General features: G+C 38.7%; 1 protein-coding gene across 1 annotated transcript; it reads left to right on the forward strand.

Moving 5' to 3' along the window:
• The first annotated feature begins 4,004 nt into the window (after window positions 1-4,004).
• On the forward strand, window positions 4,005-21,204 carry lin52 (lin-52 DREAM MuvB core complex component). Its single transcript, XM_017477190.3, has 6 exons — window positions 4,005-4,085; window positions 6,848-6,922; window positions 8,052-8,089; window positions 8,180-8,246; window positions 8,387-8,470; window positions 20,020-21,204. Exons 1-6 carry the CDS (start codon window positions 4,067-4,069, stop codon window positions 20,073-20,075), a joined length of 339 nt encoding a protein of 112 aa, XP_017332679.1. The 5' UTR covers window positions 4,005-4,066; the 3' UTR covers window positions 20,076-21,204.
• The last annotated feature ends 6,030 nt before the right edge of the window (window positions 21,205-27,234 follow it).

Below are 27,234 nucleotides of genomic sequence, written 5' to 3' on the forward strand. Positions count from 1 at the left end.
TATTATTATTATTAGATATGCTAGAATTGCTAACTTATAAATGATTGGCAGTTTGTAAAGCATCACTTGGTTCAATTTGTTAACACAGAGCTATGTTTCTTTTACAGTTGAGGGAAATGTACGTTATGTACAGTATGTTATCTGTATTGTGAAACATTTCTCATTTAATTTGATATGTTTGTAGGATCCTTGGATGTACTTTATATCTACTTCAGGTTTGACTGAAAAGAACAATCACATGAAGTGCCTTTTAAGTGATGAATATATAAAATGTAGTGACGATTCAGTGAGATAATGGTTTAGAACTGAAAGGGAGTTTATTGGAACTCTGGAAATCTCACTAGCATTTTGGGACTTTTACCTTATGATTAAAAGGTCTGAGTTTTTGAAGTATTCATTTATAGCCTCTAGAGAGCTAGCAATAAACTGGCAATATCCAATCCTTGGAACAGATTGGCTTGTCAGATCATTTTAATGTACATAATTTTTTTTTTTTTTTTTTTTACAAGAATTTCCTGTGAAGGTTGTATTCTTGCTTTGTTCTTGAATATTGTCATTATTTTTGAGTAAAAAGTAAACTATGAAATAAGTAATTGCCCCATTGTGGTTTCTTTCTCAGTGATTTGCCAATGAATACAACTTTTTAATTTATTAAAATGGCATGTCATATTCATTAACTGTTTATAGTTAAATCTAATATTGTGGAAGGACGAATTAGTTCCTGTTATCACTTGCATTATAGCAGCTGGAAACACTTGCTCCCTCACCAGACTCTCTTTTTGTCTCTCTCGTGAAGTTAATAAGACAAAAACACAGCTTGTGAAGATGCTCTGAAACTGGGAAGCACAAAGTCCTCTGTCCTGAAGACTTTCCCATGGTGGAAAACTTACTGATTGTTATAAAGCACAGACACTCGAGACTCTTTCCGTAAATGTCAAAAACATGACCATGTACACAATTCTGTTAATCTTTATTTAATAACAGCAAGTTTGAATTAAATTTTATTTGTATAGCACTTTTTGCAATGGACATGGTCTCAAAGCAGCTATACAGAAACATATAAACACGGGATACAGAATTTAAATGTGTGAATTTATCCCGATTGATTAAGCCGGTGGTGACAATGGCAAGGAAAAACTCCCTAAGATGTTAAGAGGAAGAAAGCTTGAGGGGAACCAGACTGAGAAGGGAACCCATCCTCATCTGGGTAACAACGGATAGTGTTAAACTAAAAGAAAGTTAATTGTGGTTTAATACGAAGTCTGTTTGTAGAACTAGTCTACTGTTCAAAGGAGACCCAAGTCTAAAACTGCATGTGATAATTGCAGTCCTGGGGCCTTAGAAGCAACCATAGTCCCAGCAACCACAGTGAGTGTGACCATCTGGAATTGGACTAGATGAGAGCTCCATCCAGAGGTAGGGCATCCGAACGGATCAGGCAGGTCCGGAGAGCAGAAAGTATCAGGATCTCTAGTATCTCCATAAAATCGTGTGCGGCGCAACAGAAGGAGACAGGGAGAGAAAAGATTGTTAAGACTACTTTGCATAACAAAGTCTACTCATGGTAAGCTTGAATAAACAAATATGTTTTAAGCCTAGACTTAAACACTGAGACTGGGTCCCGAACACTAATTGGAAGGCTGTTCCATAACTGTGGGGCTTTATAAGAGAAAGCTCTTCCCCCCTGCTGTAGCCTTCGCTATTTGCGGTACCAACAAATAGCCTGCACCTTTTGATCTAAGTAGGTGTGGCGGATCATAGAAAACCAGAAGTTTGTTTAGATACTGTGGCGTGAGACCGTTTAGTGCTTTATAAGTCAATAATAGTATTTTATAATTAATACGTGATTTCACTGTGAGCCAATACAGTGTTAATAAGTTCGGGGTGATATGGTCATATCTTCTGGTTCTAGTTAGGACTCTAGCAGCTGCATTCTGGACTAACTGGAGCTTGTTTATGCTCCTGTTGGAACATGGGGTCACTTTAAGTGTTTAAGTCACTTTAAGACAGAAAACAGCACAATAAAACAATACAAACATCCCCTTCCTTTTTCAATTTCTTTTAAACAGTCAAACCCCTCATCTGACCCGTGACAAATAAATACAAACAAAAAAATCTACATTATTCACAAATACATCGGGGGTATTTTGAACACGTTTTAATCCATAAAAAGTCTAAATGTCCACTAGTTAAAAAAATAAGAACATTCAGAGTTCATGTGTGGAGAGCAACAAGGGATGCAAATGTTAGAAACTACTTTTGACTGGTTCATCTCTGATGATTGTCATTGTAATTAATATACAGTGACAAATGACAGTTAAAATGGAATATATTATTTTTGTTTGATATTGACAGCTGTTTGGGGGATCATTTATGTGGACAAAATCTTTTTTCTTTTTTACTTTACTGTACTGAAAGTCTTAATTGGTAGCCTAACCTATACTTTATCTACATTATCACTGTAACAGTTAAACAAATCAAGTGCAAAATATAAATAAATATATATAATAAACTAAACAAACGTTGTATTATTTGACCAGTTTTGCACTGCTTTCCAGAGATGCACCTATGTATTGGCCGATAAAGGCTATTTTTCACGTTTAAAAACATCCCAGGATCAGGGCCGATTATATCCTGTCAATCACAAGAGGGCGGTAAAACGTATCCATTTCGTGCTGTGTGTAAAAAAGATGTCTCTTGCGTGGAATGTCGACAAAACTGCAGTTTGTAAGCTCTGTAATCTCTACACTGCTAAAATTTTACACTGGAAGTGAGCAGAAGTGAAGCAGGAGTTTCGGTGTCGAGTCAGCAATTTTTTTGCGGCGCTACTCGAGCTGAATTAAAGCACCAGTACACTTCTGAAAGATTTAAATGAAGATGGTTTGACAAAAAGTATATCCATTCATCCATCTTCTATACCGCTTATCCTTCCTTCAGGGTCACAGGGAAACCTGAAGCCTATCTTAGGGAGCGTCGGGCACAAGGCGGGGTACACCCTGGACAGGGTGCCAATACAAAAAGTATATATTGCACAGAAAAATATATTTGCAGTCTGGTATATTTCATATCCAGTTAATGTTAATATATAAAAATGTATATATATTATATATTACCAGTTTGATGTCAATGATGAAGTAGAAATGCTTTTGTTTTTTGGTGAGTGAATGTGAGACTAACAGGAGGTTTTTAGAATTCAGTCAATGTTAATATGAATTAATAACATTCAATAAGTTAAGAAATCTTACTTTAATCTTCAGAATTGAGTTAAAGTGTTCTCTGTTTATGAGACCAGTTACTGTGAAACAACTTGTTGAAATGGAGAGAATAAAGTTTTTATTCTCATTTCCTTCAGAATTGTGGAATTAATTATTATTCATTTAAAAGAAAGTATAAAAGGCAGAACTATAGGTATAGGTGATCGGTGTCGGCCGATATCACACTGAATAATCGGTTATCGGTCTCAGCTGATTTTGTATCGGTGCATCTCTAGTTTTAAAGTTTTATTACATTTTGTTCCTGAAATCATCCCTGAATCCACCATTCTGCTGGGATCAGGATAATCCTGATGCTATCCCAATCTTACTAAAATCTTTTGAACAACACATACTAAAGGTTTGATCCAGATCATAAAGAAAGATTGGACTACATGATCTAATCTGATTTCAGAATCCTGGGCCCAGTTGTTCAGAAGTAATCTGATCAGATATCAGATCGGTTATCGGATTGGAGCAAGTCTTGAAAATGGGTTGTTCAAAAGAAAAATTATCCTGAAATCAGATTAGATCATGTAATCTGATCTTGCTTTTTATCTGGAGTGATCAATTACCTGATCTTGGATAGTAAAACATGGGATTACTAAATCCGGATCTTTTTGATCGAGATTAAACCTTTTGAACAACTGGGCCCAGGTTTAAAAAATGCTCAACGATTCTCCCAGTGTAGTTCTTCCATTTTGCAATGTGAACTTCATTACCCAGCAGCCTTCCTATAAGGCGGGGCTTTTCCCCGGTACTCCTAACATATCCTCAACGATTGGCTCTAGCACGTCACGTGATTTGATGTCAAAATGGCGTCTCCGAATGGAGGTAAAATTTAATTCCTCTCAGGCAACTAATTTCTCTGCTGTCGAGGTTTAAATGTAATGTGAACAGATCACTGCGTGTAATGTTGTGTGTGTGAGTGAATTAACACGCCTTCTTCCTTGTTAAATTGTGAGGTTTACAGCTTCACACTAATGCTACCTTTACTTTTTTTTTTTTAATCGACAGCTAGCGTCTGTTTATCGGTCTCTAGTAGCCTCCCGCTAGCTAACTAGACGATAACCTATGGTTGTATGCTAGCTAGTATAGCAGGCTAGTCACCTGGTAATATAGATATCGACCTGGCATGAAACTCTAATGAGGAAAATGTCCGCCTGGTATATCACAAGCACCAGGTTCGGTTCGGTTCTCCGCGGTGTTAACACCTATATCTAACCAGATATCGAGAATATACTAGCTATTTAAGCAGTATTATGGTAGTCGACATGGCTAGTTACTAAAGTTATAGGGCTGCTATGTTATTTAGTCTAGTACTGATTATCTTTAAATCAGGGGACGACCAGAACGACTTTAAAAACTGTACAACAATCAGTGGTGAAAGTACTTTTAAGGGGATAGTAGCTAATTTAGGTGTTTAAACAAAATCGCCTGATGACGACACGGATTAATTTGCATATTAATTGAAGTATTTTCATGTCAGAACGTGTTACGTGAAGATTAAAACTTGTTTCTTTTAAAAAGAAATCTTTTGTCACAAGACTATAAACCAGCTGTTTGTTTATATTTCCAAAATAGTCAAAGTATTACTATAACGAACTATTTAAAATAAAATAAAAATAATAAAAACCCCACTGTAATTGACATGAATGCTGATTAAAAGAAGCAGCGGTGGTGAGAGACGGTAAATAAGCATGAAGGAAACGGGTGCAGTGACTCACTTTTATTACTTAAATATCGCCAAGAAAAGCGTTTCAGATGAAGAACTGAGAATAGTGTGGGAGGAACAAATAATAGTGGTCAGTGATTGGATGTTGGGAACACTCGGAATAATACAATATTAACCCGATTAAGAAACTAGCATGTAAATGGCGATTGTTGATGACCTTAATCCAACTAAAGTCATACTCGAAGTAACACAAATAAAGAGTGTTCCTATTTTAGTCGCATTATCGTAGTGCATTATAGACATGTACACACCTTAATCAAAATATTAATGTCGTGTGGGAGTTTTCACCACATTTTGTGACAGGACATGTACACACTTGGCAGTGCTCAACTGTTTGATGGCAAACGAGAGCACGGTTGAGTCCGAAACCACGTACTTACCTGCTATATAGTAGGTAAAATACACATATCTAGGCTACTATATAGAAGGTAAATATGCAGTTTGGGACTCAGCCCATGGCTTCAAGCAGTCGTCTATTTGCACTTACAGCATGACAAATAATTAACTGCACTTGAAGCACTTTGCACTTGAAACACCCAAAACTGTATACGGTACCATAACGAAGAGGAACTGTATGTCGATACGTGAAATTCTGGAGGGAATGTCGAACGGCGTGGTGTGGGGACGTAATAACGTGTGCCGTTAATCGCTCTATGTTTTATAACATGTCAAATGGGAACATGAAAGGAATACTCTAAAAGAAACTCATGTAAACACCTTAATCAGAGTATTGTCTTATTCGGAGTAAAGTCAATAATTAGATTATTTCTGTCCATGTAAACGTAGTCAGTGATGATTAGTGATTGGATGTTGAGAACATAAGCTTGCGCAAACACAGCCCGGTCAGGGTTTACACAGCTGGTGGTGAGTTGACTGAATCCTGCTCTCTTAACTCATATAACCAGCTAGGGCTGGGCGATATATCGATGAAATATCTATATCGTGATAAAAGATTATGCGATACACTTTTCTGAGATATTGTTGGTATTGTGACGTATTTTTCCACCCTGTATTTAATAATTACAAATTAAATGCTACTGAATGGGTGTCGTTTATTTTACGTAATTTATTTATTTTTTAAACAGTCTTTGTAGGCATTAAAGAAAAGTATCGTCAAAGTCAGTTTAACTTTTTTTTTGTGTGTGTGTGTAATTTTACAACTTTTTTGCTAACAGTTTCTTAGCTAAATTACATAGTGATACGTATTGTGTATCATAAAAATATCCAGTCACCTACTTGAGGACATTTCTGTCATATTGCCCAGCCCTAAAACCAGCAGCTGTGATGTGAGCTGGAGAGTCGTATCATATGCAGTAGACAGTCTGCACAAAAAAGGGCTAGATTTGTCTTTTTAAAAAATCTATAAAATCTCCAGACATTGCCTCATTAATAATAGTAATAAATTCCTGGGCGCACGCTATCTTAGACCTCATGGAGTCCAGGGTCCCCAACCACAGCTTGGCATCCATGGATCTTAATTAAATGATTTAAACAATGATCACTGAACCGCTAGGTTACATTTCTTCTTAGTCCACCTGTTTTCATGAGTGATTGAAAAAGTAATCATGTGTCATGCTGTATGAAACTACAGGCTAAATCCACGCTTATGACTGCTAGTATTGGCTGGTCACGATTGGTTTTTAAAGTATCCATACTATAATGAGGAAAAGTAAAGAGGTTTACAAATGAACACAGGCCAGTAGAATCCCAGCTAATAAAGTTATTTAGTTGAGTAATTCTGATTTGTAATGTAAACCAACCATAAAAACAATATAATAATTATAGTGGAGCCTTTGCTATAGTTTACACTTCCTTTGGTATTGGTATTGCACTGATGAATAACTTGTCTCTTTTGTCATAGCTGAGGACTTTGAGTCATCGTTGCTGAGTTATGAAAAGCTTGATCGCGCTTCACCTGACCTCTGGCCAGAACAATGTATGTTTCATATTATAATGTTAAAGAATCCTTTTCAAAAGTACTTAATTATCTATGAAATATAAACTGTTTTCTAAAGCAGTGGTTCTCAACCATTTGTGCGCTCTGGACCCCTAGCATATTTCAAACAATCCACAAGAACCCCATCACTTCACAACAATTATAGGCTATATATTTAACAGTCATTTCTATATACGTTACTTTATTTCATTAATATTTAACAGAAATAATATTAACATTGGACATTTAAAATTGAATCAAAACATTTCAGGATTAAATGTTTGTTAGTTACAGTTGCATTTATATAGCGCTTTTCTAGACACTCAAAGTGCTTCACATAGTATTGTGTGTGTGCGGAGGGGTTTGTAGCATCCACCTGGATGATGCGATGGCAGCCATATTGCGCCAGAACCTCCACCACACACCAGCTATTAGTGGAGAGGAGAGAGTGATGTAGCCAATTCAGAGATGGGGATTATTAGGGGGCCATGATGGAGAAGGGCCAATGGAGGAATTTTGTCAGGACAACAGGGTTATACATCTACTCTTTTATGACAAATGTCCTGGGATGTTTAATGACCACAGAGAGTCAGGACCTCTGTTTAAGGTCTCACCTGAAACACGGATTTTGTTTTTACATTTTATTGTTGGTGTGACATGTAATTTGACTCTGGGTTATCTTTTGTTTATTTTATCCATCAATGCGACACTTGAACTTGTCTACCACTCATAGGTTTTTTGCAAATGATTATTTCATTTGTAAATAAATGTAAGATAAATCCATCAATGAACGATCGTCAGCTCAGCTAACATGATATTTCTGAATGCACACGGATAACCAAAATGGATCATTTTAAAACATATCTTAAATTGTTCTTACATTTGATGGGCGTATGATATATTTGAAAATATTTTGATATATTTAACACAAAAAAATATATTATTTAAAGATTTTAAAAACTTTCCCTATGACCCCCTGCAATTACGCCACGGACCACTAGGGGTCCGCAGACCCCCGGTTGAGAAACACTGTTCTAAAGTGTGTGATGGTGAGGGTGTATGTAGTTGTACTGATTGTGCACTGATTGTTTTCTCTTATGTAATAATTATCTTGATTATTTGGAAACAGTGCCAGGAGTTTCAGAGTTTGCTGCTTCATTTAAAAATGTAAGTATTGTACACGTCAACTATTCATGACCTTATACTCCTATGGTGTGCTCAAGAGAAGAATAATTCTGTCTCGGGTGTTTTTTCCAGCCAATAACAAATTCTCCACCCAAGTGGATGGCAGAACTGGAGTCAGAAGACATTGAAATGTTGAAAGGTCTTGTCTTGTGCATGTTTGACCAAACCGTAAATGCATGTTAAAACTATGGCTTTGATCTTGTAATGATTTTCATTACTATTTGGTTGTGCAAAGCAGTTTTTCCTTTAAACAAAGCTACTCTTTTTTTAATGTCCCAGAGCTGGGAAGTCTGACCACAGCAAACCTGATGGAAAAAGTCAAAGGGCTGCAGAACTTGGCATATCAGCTTGGCTTGGAAGAGTGTAAGTAAAACATATTACATTCAAACAAAGAAAAATAGGATGAAAACTGTCACTGACACTGTGTGCCTCAGGAGCTGGTGACTCTTTACGGCTAATTCACATATCAGAGACACATGTCTGTAGGTAAAGCATAAACTCCATAGAAATCCTTTGAAATGACACTTTGTATGTTCAGTGAACATTATTTGACAAGTCATAACATCTAAAACTGTAATGATTGTGAAACCTGTAATTGCATAACGAGCGTTTTTCATGGATACCCAGAAATAAGGAATGGTCTGTTTATTCACTGTCTTGCCTCTTGCCATGTTGTGGTAATAAACAGTGTGCTAATTACAGCTGGAACAACCTCAGCTCTCCCCATCCTACATGGTTCATTGACATGGTTGTATATCTGGACATTAGTATCTTGATAAATATGAAGTGACGTACGCAATATGGATTGAACACATACACAAAACATCTATTGTGAATTCTGCCAGGGGCTCTTTTGTCCTCTAGGTGGTGATATTACACTTAAAAAAAATAAAAATAAATAAACCAATTGATTCCCTGTTGCACAGAATGTGGGACGTCCAAGCATGCAGACTCCTACAGTATAAACAGTATATGTTCCTTATAGCATTATTTTTGATAGATGTCACTTATAAACCGCTGTTCTCTGCTTCAGTACGATGCTAATTGATCAGTAGAAAGTTAAGAGAAGATTGTTATGGATATACCGGATAGCTATGCTGTATCTCTTGACCCCTGTCCACTATTTCAAGTAATGAAAAATAGATTAAAGAATCAAATAACTTGACAATAGCCATGGTTTTGAAATCCTGATTGTGTTTCCAAGCAATAGAAATTGAAAGGAAAATATGTAGTAAATCTAAGTAAACGTATACCTTTCTACCCACCATATCTACAACTGTATCAAATCAAAGCTTCAAAACCTTGACATTTGTGGACCTCCTGGGGTTTTGCTGTTTCAAAATAGTTGGAGATAAAATCAGCTGACACAGGCAGGTAGTTTATTAAATATGGGTTTGGTTTGTCTAGACCGATTAGATACTAGAACCTGAGTTGTTCAGTATTTATTGGTAATTACTTTCAGATGGCTTTTCAGATCAGAATGCTTTCAGACGTCACGTGCAGACTGAGCAGGTGTTTGGATACATAGTTCCTCGCCAAGTGAAATCTTCCGAATCATTTTTATAGACGCGGTCAACATAAACACCTGTCTGAATCATGGCCATGTCTAGAGAACAGTCAGTATTCCCTTGCATTCCGGAGTAGATAATGTGTGATAGTATATTACAGAATGAGTTTAATTTGCGGATGATTTTGCCATTCAGTCGCATTAAAGCTGATGATTGATGGTTGAAATCACAGGCAGCAGATGTAACAAGCAAATTCCTGTGTAGTTTGTGCTTTCCAAATGCAGCATTCGGTGGTAGAATCATATTCGTTTAAAGTCAGTGATGCGTCTGAAAGATTTGAGTGAGGACCGTTTGTTTAGATTCATTCTACACTTCCTTCACCGTGAGCATATGGGCCTGAGCCAAACACCCAGCGTTGAAAGCTCATTGATGAGCTGAGAGTGCAAGGAGGCAGACCGCCATGTGAGCTCAGTGCTCTTTTATAAAATTCCATCTGATGGCTCTGATTAGAGTATGCCCGTTCATTTGGGGATTATGCCTAACCTAATTTGTCAGGGTTTTATGTAATTTTGGGTGCATGGTGTTTATAAAATGATGATAGTTCTGATGTACATTTGTGATTGCTTAGGCTTAAAACCAACAACAAGGTAGTGGAATATTATAGGAGCGTCAGCCATCCAGCACTTTTCTCAGAAGAATTTAAGTAGCCTATACTGTATTTCAGTAGAAGACCTCAACTGTGTAATAAATTATAACATGTATTAACAGAATAGAGTAACCTATATTCCCAATGGGTAGATGACCAGGCAGTTAAATATTTTTTTTAATATGTTGTGGCATTGGTGCAAAACCCATAAAAAAAGACAGTAATATGTATCTAATAGGGCACACGGTGGTTTAGTGGTTAGCACGTTCTCCTCACACCTCCAAGGTTGGGAGTTTGATTCCTGCCGCTGTCCTGTGTGCAGAGTTTGCATGTTCTCCACGTGCTGCAGGGATTTCCTCCGGGTACTCTGGTTTCCTTCCCCAGTCCAAATTCATGCATGGTAGGATGATTGGCATGTTCAAGGTGTCCATAGTGTATGAATGTGTGTGTATGTTAGTGTGCCCTGTGATGGATTTGCACCCTTTCCAGGGCATACCCTGCCTTGTGCCTGACACTCCCTGGGATAGGCTCCATGTTCCCCGCTACCCTGTAGCGGTATAGAAAATGGATGGATGTATGTATCTAATAATCACTGAAACATACAAAAATAATGAATGTAAACAAAGTGGAATTAAAATGTTGCTCAGTCTTGGATACATTGTGCTTCTCCATATAATGTAGTCCAACATGTTCTCAGTAGGTTTCAGTCTGGTGGGATTTAAAGCTGACCATATCATCACCTCGTGTCCTTTCTCCTTAAACTGCTCCCCCCTCCACTTGGCCTGAGCTGTATGGCACCCTGCATCGTCTTGCTGGAATACCAAATCGATTTTCACTTAATCAGAACAGCTGTATTGCTAATAAACACAACACTGGTAAACTAGCATGTGCAGGACACGATGAAAATTTCTAGCTCACTTATCTGGTGGAGGAACAGCTGCATAGTCGTGATGTACAACAGGACACCAAATATATTATGCTTGTTTATTTATCAGTTAACCAACAGTATTTTTCATTGCCATTATTTTAATTCAATTAACAGTGACCATGAGCAGAGAGCTTACATTTAACTGTTTATGACTGACCTCCTGATTAAAGCTTAAACGAAAAAAAGGATTGGTGTCTGGATCGGTTTCAGTATCAAGATGTCAAGAAATTGGTGTCGACTGTAAAAATCCTGATCGGCGCATCAGTACTGAACACCATTAAACTAAAACGCTTTGCCATCTGGTGGGTGAATGAACTCATCCAATCACATCCTGTATGAGATTATTCAGATATATACACAATATATACAGAGCAGTTCGAGAACTGCCTCCAGCCCAGAACCATGACAGTGGACAATGTCTAACAGTGTAGCTTTAAACATATTTAAGAGAAGCAGACTTCAAACACTGAACATTGAGTCTTATTGTATTTGTTTACAAGGTGGAACAGGTTAATGGTTGTTTTTCACACACAGCCTGTAAAATTAACTGAAAATATTACATTTAGTGTATCAGAAGGTAAATTAATTTAACATGGCTCACACTATGTTCCTAAATTCTGTCATATATATATAAAACTTCAACCATGCTCCTACATTTTTGACTGTGCTCATAAATGATGTATTTGAAAATATTTTGATCTTTAACACAAAAAATATATCATTTAAAGATTTTTAAAACTTTCCCATTGACCCCCGCCACAGACCACTAGGGGTATATCAAATGTAATTAGGAGCACAAGTGCTCCTAAAAAAAAAATTGTTACCGTTGATCCCTGGATTGGTGGTACGTATCAAGTAACATCCACATGAATGCCAGGACCCAATGTTTCCCAGCAGGCCAATTTGGCCTTTGTCGAAGTCACTCAGATTCTTACGCTTGCCCGTTTGTCTTGACTCCAACACAACAACTTCGAGAACTGACTGTTCACTTCCTGCCTGATATATCCCGCCCCTTGACAGGTGCCACTGTAACACGATGATCAATGTTATTCACGTCACCTGTCAATGTTATGGCTGATCAGTGTATGAAGCCTTTATTGGAACTAGCGTGTCCTAATTGTATATAAACCAAAAATACGTGTTGGATGCGAACCATTGAGCTAAACCAAAATGTCTTTGTAAGGACCAGGAGGCTTTATTGTGAAATAGCCTAAATTGTTTAATTATTCATTGGAATTTATTACTTTTTATATCTCAGCCACTTTTTTTTTATTAATTGTAATTTGTATGTACAATAACATACATGAAGTCACTTGATTGTCTACAGCGATCACTTCCAGCAAGTACAAAATTGTTATTATTTGTTCCCAGCGACTTCAACCACCAATGACCTTTAACGTGGTGGGATTTAAATTTTCTTCATTTCCGCAGCTGTCGGGAAAGCCTTGTAAATCTCAGTTACTTTTTCTTCATGTTTCTTTCGCGCTGCGGCGTCTTTAGAATGAGCCAGGGAAGGGCGGGGTTGGACATGTGGGGCGTGGGGATTGTGCCGGGACGATTTACTGTGCCAGGGTGGCCATTAAAGTCCTGAGCTGGTTAATGGGGATGCGTAATCAGGCAGTGAAAACTCACCCTTGAAGGCTTTGGCTGGAGGACACACAAGTGGTTTAGATTTAATGGAGTTGCAATCCTTTAAAGTGAATTGTTTCAGAAGAGCCATTTTTGCGTTTTTAGATGACTTTCATTTACTTGCTTACATGAATCTAAGCAGGATTTAATCATTAGTGTTTAGGTTGGAAACTTGGTGCGCTAGACATAAAATTTTTAGTAAATTCAGGCCACAGTTTTGTTTTGTTTTTTCTTGTATATACCAAGGACAACGCAACATATGAGAAAGCATCATTGTGCCTAATCTCACTACTCGTGCAAACATGTGGGCATATTTTTGTAAGCATGAGAATGAGGCGTGTGCCAGATCCACCTCCTTGGGGACACACACCCCTCCTCCATTAGCCAAGTGACGCCGAGTAGCAGTGCTCTCGGAGGAGCTGACGCGTGCCCAGCCGTCCTTCCCCCTACCAGTTCCCATCTGCTCCAGGCCTTGATAAATACTGCTGTCTGAGCGTGCTCATCAGGACCCTCCTGTCCCACAGGGCCACTCACTACACTGATAAGTGCTGTTATTGAAGGTAATTGAATAGAGAGTGGCCCTCTGGGACAGGTAGGTCTCAGGGAACGCTGATGATACTACTAATGTCTGCTGTTGCAAAATGGTGGCGTAATGTAACACATTTGTTTCCGCTTGACAAATGTTCAGGAGGCAGGGTCTTCATTTAGGAAAATGTTTTTTATAGATATTGTGCTATGGATTTTTGGACAATGTAATACTGTTTTCGTAGTGTTATTTACTCTGTGTCTTTAAGATTTAAGAAGAAGGCAAAGATATAATTAGTGTGTTGCTTATTTCAGATCAGTAGCGCTTCTTTCTGTCAGTAAAAGGTTAATTATGTTGCGAATGTGATGAAATTGCGTTAGAGTTGAAGCAAGCAAAGGATGAGGTCAAATAAAAAAGTCTGGATAAACAAAGGTCACAAAAAGAAACACGTCTGACACTAAAACCACCGCCTTGCAGATGCTCTGCCATCAGGAATGAGGCTGAAGGGTCACACCTGTCCGACACTAATAGCCCCAGCGTTCAATGCCCCCTCCCTCAGATCAATCTCAGCTCTATTAAGTGCCCCGTAGCACTGTAATGATTGGACGGACGCCATGGCATCGTAGTAATGGGCTTCCATCAATCCATCAGAGACACCTGACCGCGGGGGGCCAGCAGTTATGAAGTGTTGTCAGGTGACAGGCTGTGCTGGGTGAAAGCTCTCCTCTATCTATCCATTCCCTCACCCTTCCTCCTCTGCACTCTCTGGCCTTTAACCGGCACTGTGCCGTGTTGTGTGGATAGCGAAAAAGCAGAAATGTGTGCGCCGGGTCTGACTTCACAGCATCTCAAGCTGAAACACACCTGATCTGGGCATAGAAAAAGGCAGTGCGTGTTGCTCTGAACATCACTGATCTCTGACCAGTATAGAGATGCGCACATGATGACATGAACATGGGCCAACTTCATATAGTCCATCAGTTATTTTCTAGTGCCTTGTTACATTTTAGTGGAATGTGTTCTAGCTTCGCACGTACTGCACAGCTGATTTTGCAGCTAAACTGGCTCAGGAGAGAGAAAGAAGAGGAAAGAGGAAACGCAACCCTCTCCCTCTCCCTTCTCCGTCCTCCCCACTGCCTCCATCAACAGATCGGAAATGACACCTCATTTCCATAGGTGCATTAGGAATTCATTGGATTTTCTTTCCCAGCTAATCATAGTGTCTGTGCAAAAACCTTTTAAGGTTTTTAATGAATGAATTTTGACTGATTGCCTATTAATAAGGAAACCTCATGGACAGGGATAGGCTGGTGTGTGTGTGTGTGTGTGTGTGTGTGAGAGAGAGAGAGAGAGAGAGAGAGAGAGTGAGAAAAAGAGACAGCGGGTGTGTGTGTGTGTGTGTGTGTGTGTACACGTGCCTGTATGTAATGATTCGTGGTGTAGAGAACAGGCGGGAGGGGTGAGGAGCTCTTGGCTGGGACATTAAGAGGAAGCGGTGGCTCCCCTGGGAAATCACTCTCCATGTCTGCATCTTAAATATCCCTGTGAAGTATCAATAAGTGGGTAATTGAATTTTGAGCCCAAACATGAGCGTCAGGTGTATGTATTCCGAAGCGGGGGGACATGTGGGCGTGGGTTAATGTGTATGCATGTGTGTGTGAAAGTGTGTCCATGTGTGTCCTCGGCGTTCCGCCTTGCTCCCCTGGGACTCAGGCAGTGAATATGGATGTTAAATCTATTAAATAAAGATTACGCCCCGTAATAGCCGAGTGGCAGTTTGAGATGTGCAACAGGGGTGCAATTGGTGTGTTTGACTCTTAATGAAAGTGATTTGGGGCAGTCGGATCTAACCAGGGTTTTCAGCTCAGTCCAGGGACTCATTTTCTCTTCTGGGTTTAAAAGGATCCATCTTGTTGCCGTTTGCAATCCTCACGTTAATCAGCCGCAGCTCATAAGATGGAAGAATGGAGTATCCATGTCACACCCGCTGTTTACACAGGCATCCTCAAAAAGGTTTGGAACGGTGCCGCTCTCGATTCCGCTTACGTTGCCTTTGTTAGTTTGTTTCCATTTGAACGTACAAGTTGCAGACAAAAATAAGTATAGTACTGACTGTGTAAAATGAACAGTGCTCGGTTGATGGTGAAAAGGAAGCTAATGTTACCATGCTAACTGAAGTCCTCATTGTTCTCCACATTAGTGCTGCGTGATTAAACAGCCACTTTTATCACTCCATAATTCAAATTAAATTGAGTTAATTTTTTTGTTTGTTTTTGCTTAAATGGCCACAGAAGACTGCCTTGGCTCTGATCACTGTTTGTTACAAAGCGGCAAAGGGTGATGATAGAGAACCGCTGAAATCCACAGTATGTAATTTCGTATGGATGTCGAGGCAAAGAAGTTGCTGATTAACTAAGTACAGAATTAGTAATTGACCTTTCTAATCAACTAAACAAATCTCTAACTCCTGCTAATCAGTATTGATCCTGTGCGCGCGTGTGTGCTGCACTTGCGTATGGGCATGTGCCAAAGAAAGAAGGTGGCTAGCTTGCTGGACCCTCTTTTAATCTAACCCACTCAATGCAAATCATTTCCCTTCTGCTCTGACGGGACTGGAGGATAAATGGAAATCTAATTAATGAGTGGATCAGAGGGTTGCTCTCTGGTGGCAAGGTCTCCGGGGAGAGAGCTGAGCCAGATAGGCTCCCGTATTGTTTCAGACAGAAAATGAGCGAGAGATTGTAAGGGTGCGAAAGAGCTAGGGACGAAATTGTTAGTTTAGCTATGATGAGGGCCTTCCCCTATTTCCAGACCTCTCCAGAAACCACTGGCCTATTTAACAAGCTGTTAGCGGAACTATCATGGACACGTAATGGGGATTAAGGCGCCCAGTGATTTGTGGGAAATGCTGACCTTACTAATCTGTGCTGATTATGAATTTGTCCGTAAATGGATTTATTGCTGTTTGTTATTTGCTAACACTGATGAGCTGTTTTATTAATATTCGAAGATGAAATCATTGTATATATAAATCGTTATCATTATGCAATAATGGCATAATCATAACAGTGTCCTTAATGATGCACAGCACTGTTTGTTCAAATGAGTTTGGCTAGTGCTTGTTTTGATGCTAAATTTAAGTGTAGTTTGGTGTTGTAAGAGCACCAAGCCTACAAACACCAGCTGTGCCATCCATCATCCACAGGGTAGCTGTGTTCTTATTATTGGGTGGGTTGATTGACACTTCACACCCTTAGTTAAACAAACTAAGCATCTTCGTAGGTGTTTGTATGTCTTTCGAGAATGTTGACAGAGTTCAACCGAGAATTCAACAGCTATGAGTAGCTAGAACTCACTGAACCATTTGCCTGTTGCCAAGCTTGACGAGAGCAAAGTGTTTGTCACTGAAAGGTAACAAGTAAAACCTGGTATGTATTTTCAGAGAGGTTGCTACTCTTACGCATTGAAAGCGGAATGGTTTCATATGGAGATGACTTGAATATTCCATGACTATCCGTGGAAATAAAACCTCGCTTCCTGAGGTTAGGGGGCGGATACGACACAGCATTCAGACGCTCTTGAGCACACTAACGTGTTGATGAAAGATTTACCACTTTGTATTTGAGGTAGGATATCGTAGCTATTTCAGCCCATGAAATTGCTGATTGTTTGCTGGTTTTAATCGACAATTTTTGTTGTCGAAATAATAATTTCGCCAATGAAACTGTCAAATATGCAAAAGTTTGCAAGCTACATCAAAATTGTGTGTATGTGCGATTGCTATGTGTCCATAAACGATTTAATGGTAATGTTAGTCAAAATGTTCACACAGAGATGAGCATCCTACAATATTTTAAGAGGACAGAGGAGGATGAACAGCAGGTCATAGGAGTAGAAAAGAGGACGAGCATGTAAGCTGTATGGATAGCTACCAGTTATCCAGCTAGGTCACGGCACACCATGTTGGATGTTTGGGGCAGGGTGGCCATCGTGTGAGGATCGCTCCCACTGTTGGTGAGTTGGAGCTGTGAGTTGGAGACTGTATGTTTTCATTTTCTGTCATGATTCTGGAAAACGTCGCCATGGTAGGCAGTGCTTCTGCATCAAGAACTGCCACAGTAGGTCACACTGTCATCCAGCGAGAAAACTGGACAATGGAGTGTTTTTTTTTCTATAGCAAAATAGCCTCCAGCTCATACTCATAGCTTCTACTCACCAACAGAAACGGCGATCCTCACAGGAAGGCACCCGTGTCTCAACATGTACAGTAGCTAGCTACATTAACTAGTAGCTGTTCTTAATGATTATAGTAGCTAGTGTTTTAAATGAACAATTCTCTGTTTGGTGTAATATTAATGAGTAAATTGAGCTGCATTCAGTGACGTACATCAGAACTCGTGGATCCATGCTATTGGTCACCCGTTACGTCTGTCTGTGTGTTTTACAAATATTTAACCAATGAAAAGTATTAAAAGAGCTTGTGACTCAAGTCATTAGAAGTAAGCATTTAAGTGATTTTATTTTTCAATCATTTTCGGGGGAGCATGCCCCCGAACCCCCCTAGCATTTCAGCATCCGCCCCCCAGGTTCAAAATCGCTCCTACGCCCCTGGGTCAAATTACTTCCTTTTAATCTTTCTCATTTTGATGGTTTCATTCATGGCTGCAAACCTGGCCTGACCAGCCTTGCTTCTGATTATTTTGTTTTGTGTTATTTGAAGAGACAGTACCAAGCAAAGTTAATCAGTCTGAATCCATTTACCATCATGTTTAACCCAATGATTGACAACTCGGGGTGTAGCTACTGACACAAACTCCCAGCATTATTATTCCACGTGGGGCAGTTCATCTAAATTACAATTTGCCGCACTATTCTATTAGCCAACATCTGACGAGTCGTGTCTATTCTCAACGCTGCATTACTGTGCATCGGCCCTTCTGTCACCACCGTGCTGTTAAACCTTTGAGCAGTGGCAAATATACAGTACTGTGCAAAAGCCTTAGCCTTTTCTGTAACATTTAATTTTGTGCTGGAAAACTAATGTTTGGGGAAATGTTTTTGTACTGACTCGATAATGTAGAAGTCATAAAATAAAAATCTATAAGTTTTACTAAAAAAAAAAAAAATAGGGTACCTAAATCTTTTACACAGTACTGTAGGTCGCATATCTGTATGTACTTTTGGCCATCTCTGGATAATATACTGACTATCCTTCATATGTTTGAGCAAATGCAAAGCACATTTCAGCACGGGTCGTGTCCTTGTCCTTTATTTAACAGTATGCTACAGGTTCCACCTTGTTGCTTCCACCCAGCTGCACTTACTGTAGGTGTGTTTCAGTAGCATGCTGCGTGACTGTTTCTCAGAACAGAAGGTACAGCTTTAAGAAAATGTGACTCGTTAATATTTCCTGTATTGCTCATTTCAGTGTTTTCTGATTATAATCACCTGTTTCATAAACGGTTTATCGCCTCTTTTTCCACTAAAGATGGTTCTTAACTTTTTTTGGACTGAACCAATTCTGCCAAATACGGTTTGTAATTAGAACTGAACATGGCTGTCTTTTCTTGCTTAAAATGATGCTTATGGCTCATTAAATTGCTGTAGTTTTGTTTGGCCTATGTAGTCAGTCTGCACAGGATTTTGCTGATTATGCCATTTGCAGAGTTATTTTTTTATTTTATTTTTTTCCGGAAAACTACTTGAATTGGCAAAATTGCAAGCACAGGATTCTTCTGTTAAATTACTACCAGTGAAGAGACATATGTGATCACTTTCTATGAATAAAAAGTATACCACAGACAACATTCAGTACACATTTTTATTGCCTCAAGAACCATTGGATGCTCTAATATGTAAAAAGAGAATACTCAATACAGTTGAAATACAATTCAACATTTCACTTCAAATTTAGCAACAAATAAAACTCAGTGAAATTTATTAATATAAAAACGTAGTTTTCATTTGACACTGTCCATTGTTTTTATGTAGTTTTATGTTAATCCAATGGTTTTTTTTTTTTTTGTTTTTTTTTGCAATTTAACACAACACAAGCTCTATACATGAATTTACAGCATGCCAGCAATGCATGCAATTGCTTCAGTCATGGTGATTTGCCTTGGCATTTGATGCACAGCAGGTGACTCACCAGACTTGATTTTCTTTTATGTTCTATGAAAAACCTTGCATGGTGTGCCAAACAGTTTGTTGGTAAATGAGAGCTTTTGGCCACACTCATGTTCGTCGCACACGAATCGAAGAGGGTTTTGGCTGAATGCGTGTTGTGATGATGTCACACGACTCAGCTTGGCCCAAATCTATGATTATTTTGAAAAATTGCAAGCTCCACCGAATATTGCTGCTGGGACTGCCTTTGAGAGGTAATTTATTGAGTTCCTAACTCACATCTATGCTTCTAGGCTTTGTACAAGCTATGGGCATGTAACCTCTTAACGATCAAGCGCACAACCACAAGCCTTACAAGAAGTAGTTATTGTATTTTTAGCATTGCATTCATGTGTACACCATGAAGACACTCCCATCTTCATGATGAGCCCTTTTTATCAAGTTGTTCAAGGAAGAAAATGACATCATATTTCTGGCATTGTGGTGCCCTGACTGACTTTTATTAAAAATAAAGCACAGTTTTATATCTCGCTCCTTTTCCCCCCCCAGCCAGAGAAATGACGAGAGGGAAATTCCTGAACATCTTGGAGAGGCCGAAAAAATGAAGACGGAGGGAGGGACTGATTGTGTCTGGACCTATATCAAGTGACTTTGTAGCAAAATAACCGTGCCATGATCTGTAACATCTGTAAGCTTAGCTGGATAAATTTATTTATATACGCAGAGTTACCAGTTTATTAGGTACATATGCAGGTATCAACCATTTTATCAGGCAAACCTACCATGTAGGTGCATTGTCTAGATATATAATTATTCTGTTTATATGTACAGTTTGTTATCTGCCATCTTTCCCCTCTTCCCCGACTGGGAAAGGACCACAGTAGGACTATTGCTGACCAGGTATCATTCAAATGGGCAACCATTTTCAGCACAGTAGTGACACTGAGCTAGTAGTAGTGTTGTGCTGGTGTGTAGAAGGTGCAGCAGTGTTACTGGGGATTTAAACATCTCCATGTTGCTGCTGGCTTCAGAAACGGATAAAGAACTGATATATAACACAAGCTATAGTCTGTAACTGTACACCTACAAGCTGGGCCAAGCAGCTGGTGTTTGTAATGAAGTGGCCAGTAAAAATACAGTGTTTAAAAACACAATCAGTGCTGCTCTGCCTGATACTCATAACAGCACAACGCATGCTATGTCCGTGTCGCTGCCGTGCCAAGGTCCAACCCCCACGTTGTATCTGCTCAGCAGTGGTCTTATGGTGGTTCTTTCCCATTCGTGGATGAGGTTTAGCAACAGATGAGATACAGTCTCTAATTGTATGCCTACAAAAGTGAACCCTATGTGGATGGGGTACCTGATAAAATGGCCAATGGGTGTAGTTACAGGCATGGTGAACTGATGCAAGTTCCTGTACATGTACTATAATGTGTAAAATATTTTTTGATTGTTCTTTTTCCTTAATTAAATGCCTTTTTTTTTTTGTTCATTTCTGCTCTATATTTATTGACTGACTAAATTGCTCGTCTTATTTCCAGTTAACACAATTTTTGAATTCCTTTCAATTATTAATGGGTTCAAACTTGTTATAACATTTAAAAGCTACTACTATATCTTGTTTGTTTTGTTGATATTTATTCTGTTCCTTTTAAACTTCAGCAAGATGTAATAAAATGTCTCGTGACTCTCCTAAAAAGTAACTTTCATTAAAAAAGAGCAGTTTAAGCGGCACGGTGAAAACATTTTAATTGGGGCAATAACTTCATGCCTGTGCCGCTCCATAGACTCGTCCCATTAAGATCCCGCTTCCACACTAGCGCAAGGCCATTTCTCCTGTTTAATGTGAATTGGAGGTTTTGAGGCCCCCTGACACAAAACGTTGCGTAAAAATAATATTGCTCATTGTCATCCGTGTTAATGAGATTTGACGTAATTACTAGGGCCATTTCTTCTCTAATTAGCACACTTCCAGGGACAGTGGAGCGAGTGGTCTCACGGAAAAGGAAATCGGACAGGCATGCTGAATGGGAAACAAAGAACGCTCCGGCCAATGTAATTAGGTGAGACAATGGGCAGGGCTGTTATTGGCTGTTGATGTCGAACAGGCTTCAGCTATGGTTGGGGTCCTCCTGCTCCTTCCAACTTGGAACAACTATGCCTCTCCCCTCCCTAATACACCCCTGACTGTCTTTGCCTTTGAGACTGTTTCTACCAACACAGCACCAATCTTACTGGTGTCCTACTAAAATTTTGTATTCAGATTTTTCCAACATGACCCCCCCCCCCCCCCCCCCCCCCCACTGTACTTCATTATTTTTGTTATAAGCTCTGACAATACAATGGTTAGGTAATATTTAAAAAGAATTCTGACATTTAAGGTACTTGATATGCTGTCAGTGACCACTTTATTAGGAACACCTGCTCATTCATGCAGTTATCCAATCAGCTAATCATGACGGCACAATGTATAAAATTATACAGATACAGGTCAAGAGCTTCAGTTAATGTGTACATTAAATATCAGAATGGGGAAGCGTAATATCTGTGGCTTTGCCCATGGTATGGTTGTTTGTGTTAGGTGGGCTGGTTTGAATATTAACACAACTGCTGATCTCCTGGGATTTTTGCACACAACAGTCTATAGATTTTACAGAGAATTATACGAAAAACAACCCGTGAGCAGCATTTGTAGCCCATCCGCACTCAAGGTATGACGTGTTGTGTCTTCTGAGTCTTTTCTGCTCACCATGGTTGTAAAGCGTGGTTATTTGAGTTATTTGAAATGCTGCACAAATATAGAGACAGTTTAGTTTCGGAAATACTCAAACCAACCCTGTCTGAGACCAACAACCATTTGACAGTCAGAGAGATCACACAGAGATCACATTTTTTCACCATTCTGACAGCTCTTTACCTGTATCTACATGATTTTATGCATTATGCTGCTGCCACATGATTGGTTGATTTGGGTAATAACATGAATTTACAGATGTTAAGTGGTTGGTGAGTGTGTTTGCAGTCATTTTACTTTTTCTACCAGTATTTTCATGTTATACTTAGTAACAATAAATGAGGAAATTCTGGTAAATTAATTTTAAACAATTGCTGCAATAGTAATCGGTGTAAAAGATTTGCACTTGTTGAAACTCTTGGTTGCACTTGTTGATTTTGATTTCACTGTCACACCAGCGGATGCAATGAGCCGTGTGAGTAAAGCACTGAGACACCACGGCACGTCTGCTGTGGTTCACATAATGGCCTCCGGCACTAGTAGCCGGCTATCAACAGGGTGTTGTTCAGACAGCCGCCTTAAAACGGGACTCGTTCCCCACAGAGTGCTTGTCTCCTGGAGGAGGGAAAAACCCAGAAATCCCAGCAGAGCGACAAATCCGCTGCCCTGACCTCCCTGAGCCCCTGTGCCCTGACAAACGTCAATCCAATGTGCCCTCAGGCCTTTAATTAGCTGTCAATTAGTGCAAATTAATCAACTCCTTGCCTAATTAAGCAATGCCAACAGGCAGCTTCCAAAAACGCCATTCTGGAAGCACCATGAGAAAACTAGAGCTAGCAAACTCACTCTGCTTCGTGGGGTCATCACACCCCTGTGTGTGTGGTGTGGGTGGGGGGAAGGGAACTCCGCTGAGTGTTTTTGAATTTTTTTTTTCTACCGACTCAGCACAAGGTGTCTTCAACTTTTTCTATTTTCAGATGAGACTGTATAGGGCACTACAGGTGCTATCTTTTAGATGTTATTAGTTGTAAAGACCTCATGCCTACGAGCACTTTAACATGGTCATAGGACTCCGCTGTAAACCTTCTTAATCAATTGTCCATTTTCAAACAATTTTCAGAATCTCAACAAAAGATTGAGCTGTGTTCATAGTCAAATCTTTTCCACAACCTTATTCTACACAGTGCAAGATGTCTTTTGGCTGGGAACAAAGTATGGAAGTACTAAATACAGCCTTTAAAACAATTCATCACTTCTAATAGGCCTGTAGGCCAAATGTAGACAAATGGCTTAGTGCGCCGATCTCTCATTTAGATTGCCTGACATGAGCATATCAGGCTCTAGCAATCTGTGTATAGGGGTTGGGCTAATGCAGCACGCTGGCCCTAACCACAGCCCATATCAAGCTTGTTACCTTCTAGTGACCTTCCCCATGAGTGAACGTTCTTCCCCTACTCAGAAAGAAAAATAGCTGTCAACTGTTTCAAAATATGCTCGTAAACATGATTGGTATGCGCTGCGTTGTGTGCCACTGCTGAGGATTATTTCAGCAGTCAAAGTCTGCATTCATGTGCTATGGACAAGGCTCCATTTTGCTGTCTTCATATTTTATCAATATTCCCAACAGAGGCTGGTGCACTTGTGCAATGCAGAATAAATTTTAATTATTGTCTCAGCATTTAATGATTGGCCTTACAATACTCCTTTGCATGTGTGGTTCAAAACTAAACTTCATGCTGCAGTGCTTTATGAACAGGCAGAACACTGAGAACAAAAATAACAAATTATGCAACAGCTGTTTGCCTTTTAATCTGAAAGCCATCAGATCTTGCAGCCTTTGATAGGCTACCCGATCTTCACGAATGACTGAACTAAATCTTTCCATAATCTGCAGCTTTATCAGTCTGTCCTCTTATGCATGCAAATCAGAAAGCGCCCATTTCCCAGCGTGGACGGTTTATCAAAAGCTGTGAGACATTTTCACCCATTTACAATAAGCAGCAAAGCCCAGCCCAGATTAGGACAGAAGTGTGTCTGTAATTGACAGCAGGCTGAATGAATATATGGCATTAACTCGACTGGTTGATGTCATTAGCATATCAGCAGAACATTTGATTTCTTCATTAAACATTGAATTGAATTTCTTCATTGAAATTTCTATTTAATAGCTTCTAATTAGTTTCAACTGGTCCCCGTGTAATTATAGCTGATTTTTAAAAAATGTAATCACGTTTTATTCATGGGATGCCATGTGTTTACTTGAATTCACAATTTCAGGGCATATCATGTTGACATGTACCTTCACATGTTCTTCACATAATCTCAGGTGAAATGTAGCCTGTGTGTTATTCCATCAGGGACACTCAGGTGTGTGAGTGTTTTTTTGTTTGTTTGTTTGTTTTTTGCTTTGGTGGCTTTCTTGGCTATGAATGTTCCTTAAAATTTCATATTGGCTTTATCTGCATGGGTATATTGTGAATTATTATTTAATCATTTTCAGTAGGTATTTTAAATGTCGTTGTCTAAGCCAATCATAGGTAAGTTAGTTTAACTTTGACTTCCAACATCCTTATAAATAGTTTTGTATTACAAAATTACCAGTTGTGTGTCTTATAGCCTATCTTATAAACTACTGAATCAATTCAGATGTTTCCACCTACTTTTTAATTACTATAGAATTGAATGGCCACCTTTACTAATTATCCTGGCACCATGCCAGTAAAGACTTAGCATGGCCTGCTAATCGAATAATGTCCCATATGGTCAAAAATCACAGCTTTTCTGTGGTGTTTTCCCGCTTAAGCTGATAAGCTCCAAAAGTTTATACATTATTACTGCTCATCTTTATGTGTAACTAATAAAACAGGACAGGCTATGCATTGAGATCACCAAACTCATAGTCCCATTCGGCTATACAGATAAAATGTCGCCTGTTTGGTTGTTCACCTGCACACGTCACTTTAATTAGGCGGGAAAGCGACTTGGGTGCAGTTCTCGCGGGACTTTACGCGACTTGAATCCTTGAGTACGCTCAGCCACGCGTCTTGCGCGCTGCTCCGCCGCCATCACACACGAATCATGACATTTATTTATGCATCAGCACATGGCACTTTGATAAGATCCATGTTATCTCGGTCTCCATCAACGTCTCGCTGCTCATTTCCATAAATTATCTTCTAGTAATTATCTGGCCAGATGTCCAAATTGTGGCACAAATGATCTCCAAATGAAACAAATCTCACTGTAATTTGGTAATTGCTGATTAGACAGTGTGGGCTATTTAATAATAATAATAACGTAAATTTTTTTAATGGTATATTTTGCAGTCTTAGCTCAAACGAGTGGGTCAGGGTCTGTGGCTGTAACGCCATCTGTAGGTTTGACCGTCATTCAGTTGGGTTTATCTGTTTTACCTCCCTTTTACATTAGCCATGTCATTATTCCTATTGGATTCTCTCAATCCGTTTTATAAAATTGTAAATTACTACTGCTACTAGGATAATAATAATAATAATAATAATAATAATAATAATGATGATGATGATGATGAAGATAATAATAGTAGTAGTAGTAGGCCTAGTAATAATAATAATAATAATAGTGGTAATAATAATAATAATAATAATAATAATAATAATAATAATAATAATAATAGTTGTAGCCTAGTAATAGTAGTAGGTTTAGTAATAATAATAATAATAATAATAATAATAATGATAATAATAATAATAATAATAGTGGCAATAATAATAATAATAATAATGGTAAAGAAAATTTAATTCTTTTGATAATATGGGATTTGTGGAACCTCCATTAACCTCTGATTTAATCTAATAAATTATTATAAACTGTTGACGTTCAGTTGTTAGCTAATAATCAACCTTATCTGTTGTATCTGACCCCCCTACCATGGAATAAGATACTTCATTAGTATCTTTATTTATTTATTTTTTAAAATAAGAAAACTAATTAAAACTTAAACTGAAATAGTATTTAGTATTTAGTAAAAAAAAAAAAAAAAAGTATTTAAGCAAAACCCCACCTCTTTAATTGTGTTTATGCGAGCATGAGTAATTCAGTGTCAATCTGCAGGTCTGCCTGTAAATTACAGCAAATTAAGCTGATTTATGTATCGAAAAAATCCCGGCCAATTGATGTGATTATAGCTGTATCAAAGTAGGGTTACGGACAGATGAGCCAAGTACTGAAATGAGATTAGGTTTTTCAATAGATTTTTTTTTTTCAATTATTATTTTACGTAGGGTGTCCTTAAACCCCAAACGTTCAAAAGCTTTTAATCGGCTCTAATAGCTTCAACAATCGCAAGTAAAACGGAGAACTTCTGGGGTTCAACCTGGTTTCGTTTTCGCAAAATTAATCCATTAGGCTAATCTGAGCCCCCAGAGCTGCTTTTAATCAAACTGTACTCGTGGCATTTCGAAAACGACTCTTGTGCAGCTTTAATAAACCCAAACAGGGTATATTTGTATCATCGACCTAAAATAAAGCAACACGCTGTATAAGCCAGTACTAAGCTTCATGACAAAATGTCCCAGGCATGTTGTTACCGTGTTGGTGAATTAGTATGAGTAGAATATCGACAGGATTTTGATGTGTACTGGACTGGGATTGTGTCTGTCTCCCGGCGTTTTGATCCAGACAACCTGCCATTCAGACCCTGGGTCAATTTGTGCCTTTATTCATTTCTCAAACACCACACGCGCACTTCTCTCTGCGTTTTCTCACATCATCATATTTCTATTTGTATTTATTTATGTTATACCGAGGACCTAGTACACCTAAGATTGGCAAATGTCATTTGTTGACATCAAACTGAGACATCCAGTTGTCATGTAGACTGGTCTACAATTCAAAATAAGCCAATAGTACTAAATAAGTCTTAATAATGCGTGCATAGTCAAGAACTGTATTTGGTGACTGTAAATGTGAGAGAAGTCTAAATTGGTAATATGTATTATTATTATTATTATTATTATTATTATTATTATTATTATTATTATTATCATTTA

The sequence above is a fragment of the Ictalurus punctatus genome, chromosome 9, assembly GCF_001660625.3.
Source record: "Ictalurus punctatus breed USDA103 chromosome 9, Coco_2.0, whole genome shotgun sequence".
NCBI lineage: Eukaryota > Metazoa > Chordata > Actinopteri > Siluriformes > Ictaluridae > Ictalurus > Ictalurus punctatus.

Bases quoted from the DNA above. Each gene is read 5' to 3' on its own strand.
- lin52 (XM_017477190.3), top strand. The intron at 8,090-8,179 runs GTAAGTATTGTA...TGTTTTTTCCAG, and splicing joins TTGCTGCTTCATTTAAAAAT to CCAATAACAAATTCTCCACC. The intron at 8,471-20,019 runs GTAAGTAAAACA...TTCCCCCCCCAG, and splicing joins TCAGCTTGGCTTGGAAGAGT to CCAGAGAAATGACGAGAGGG.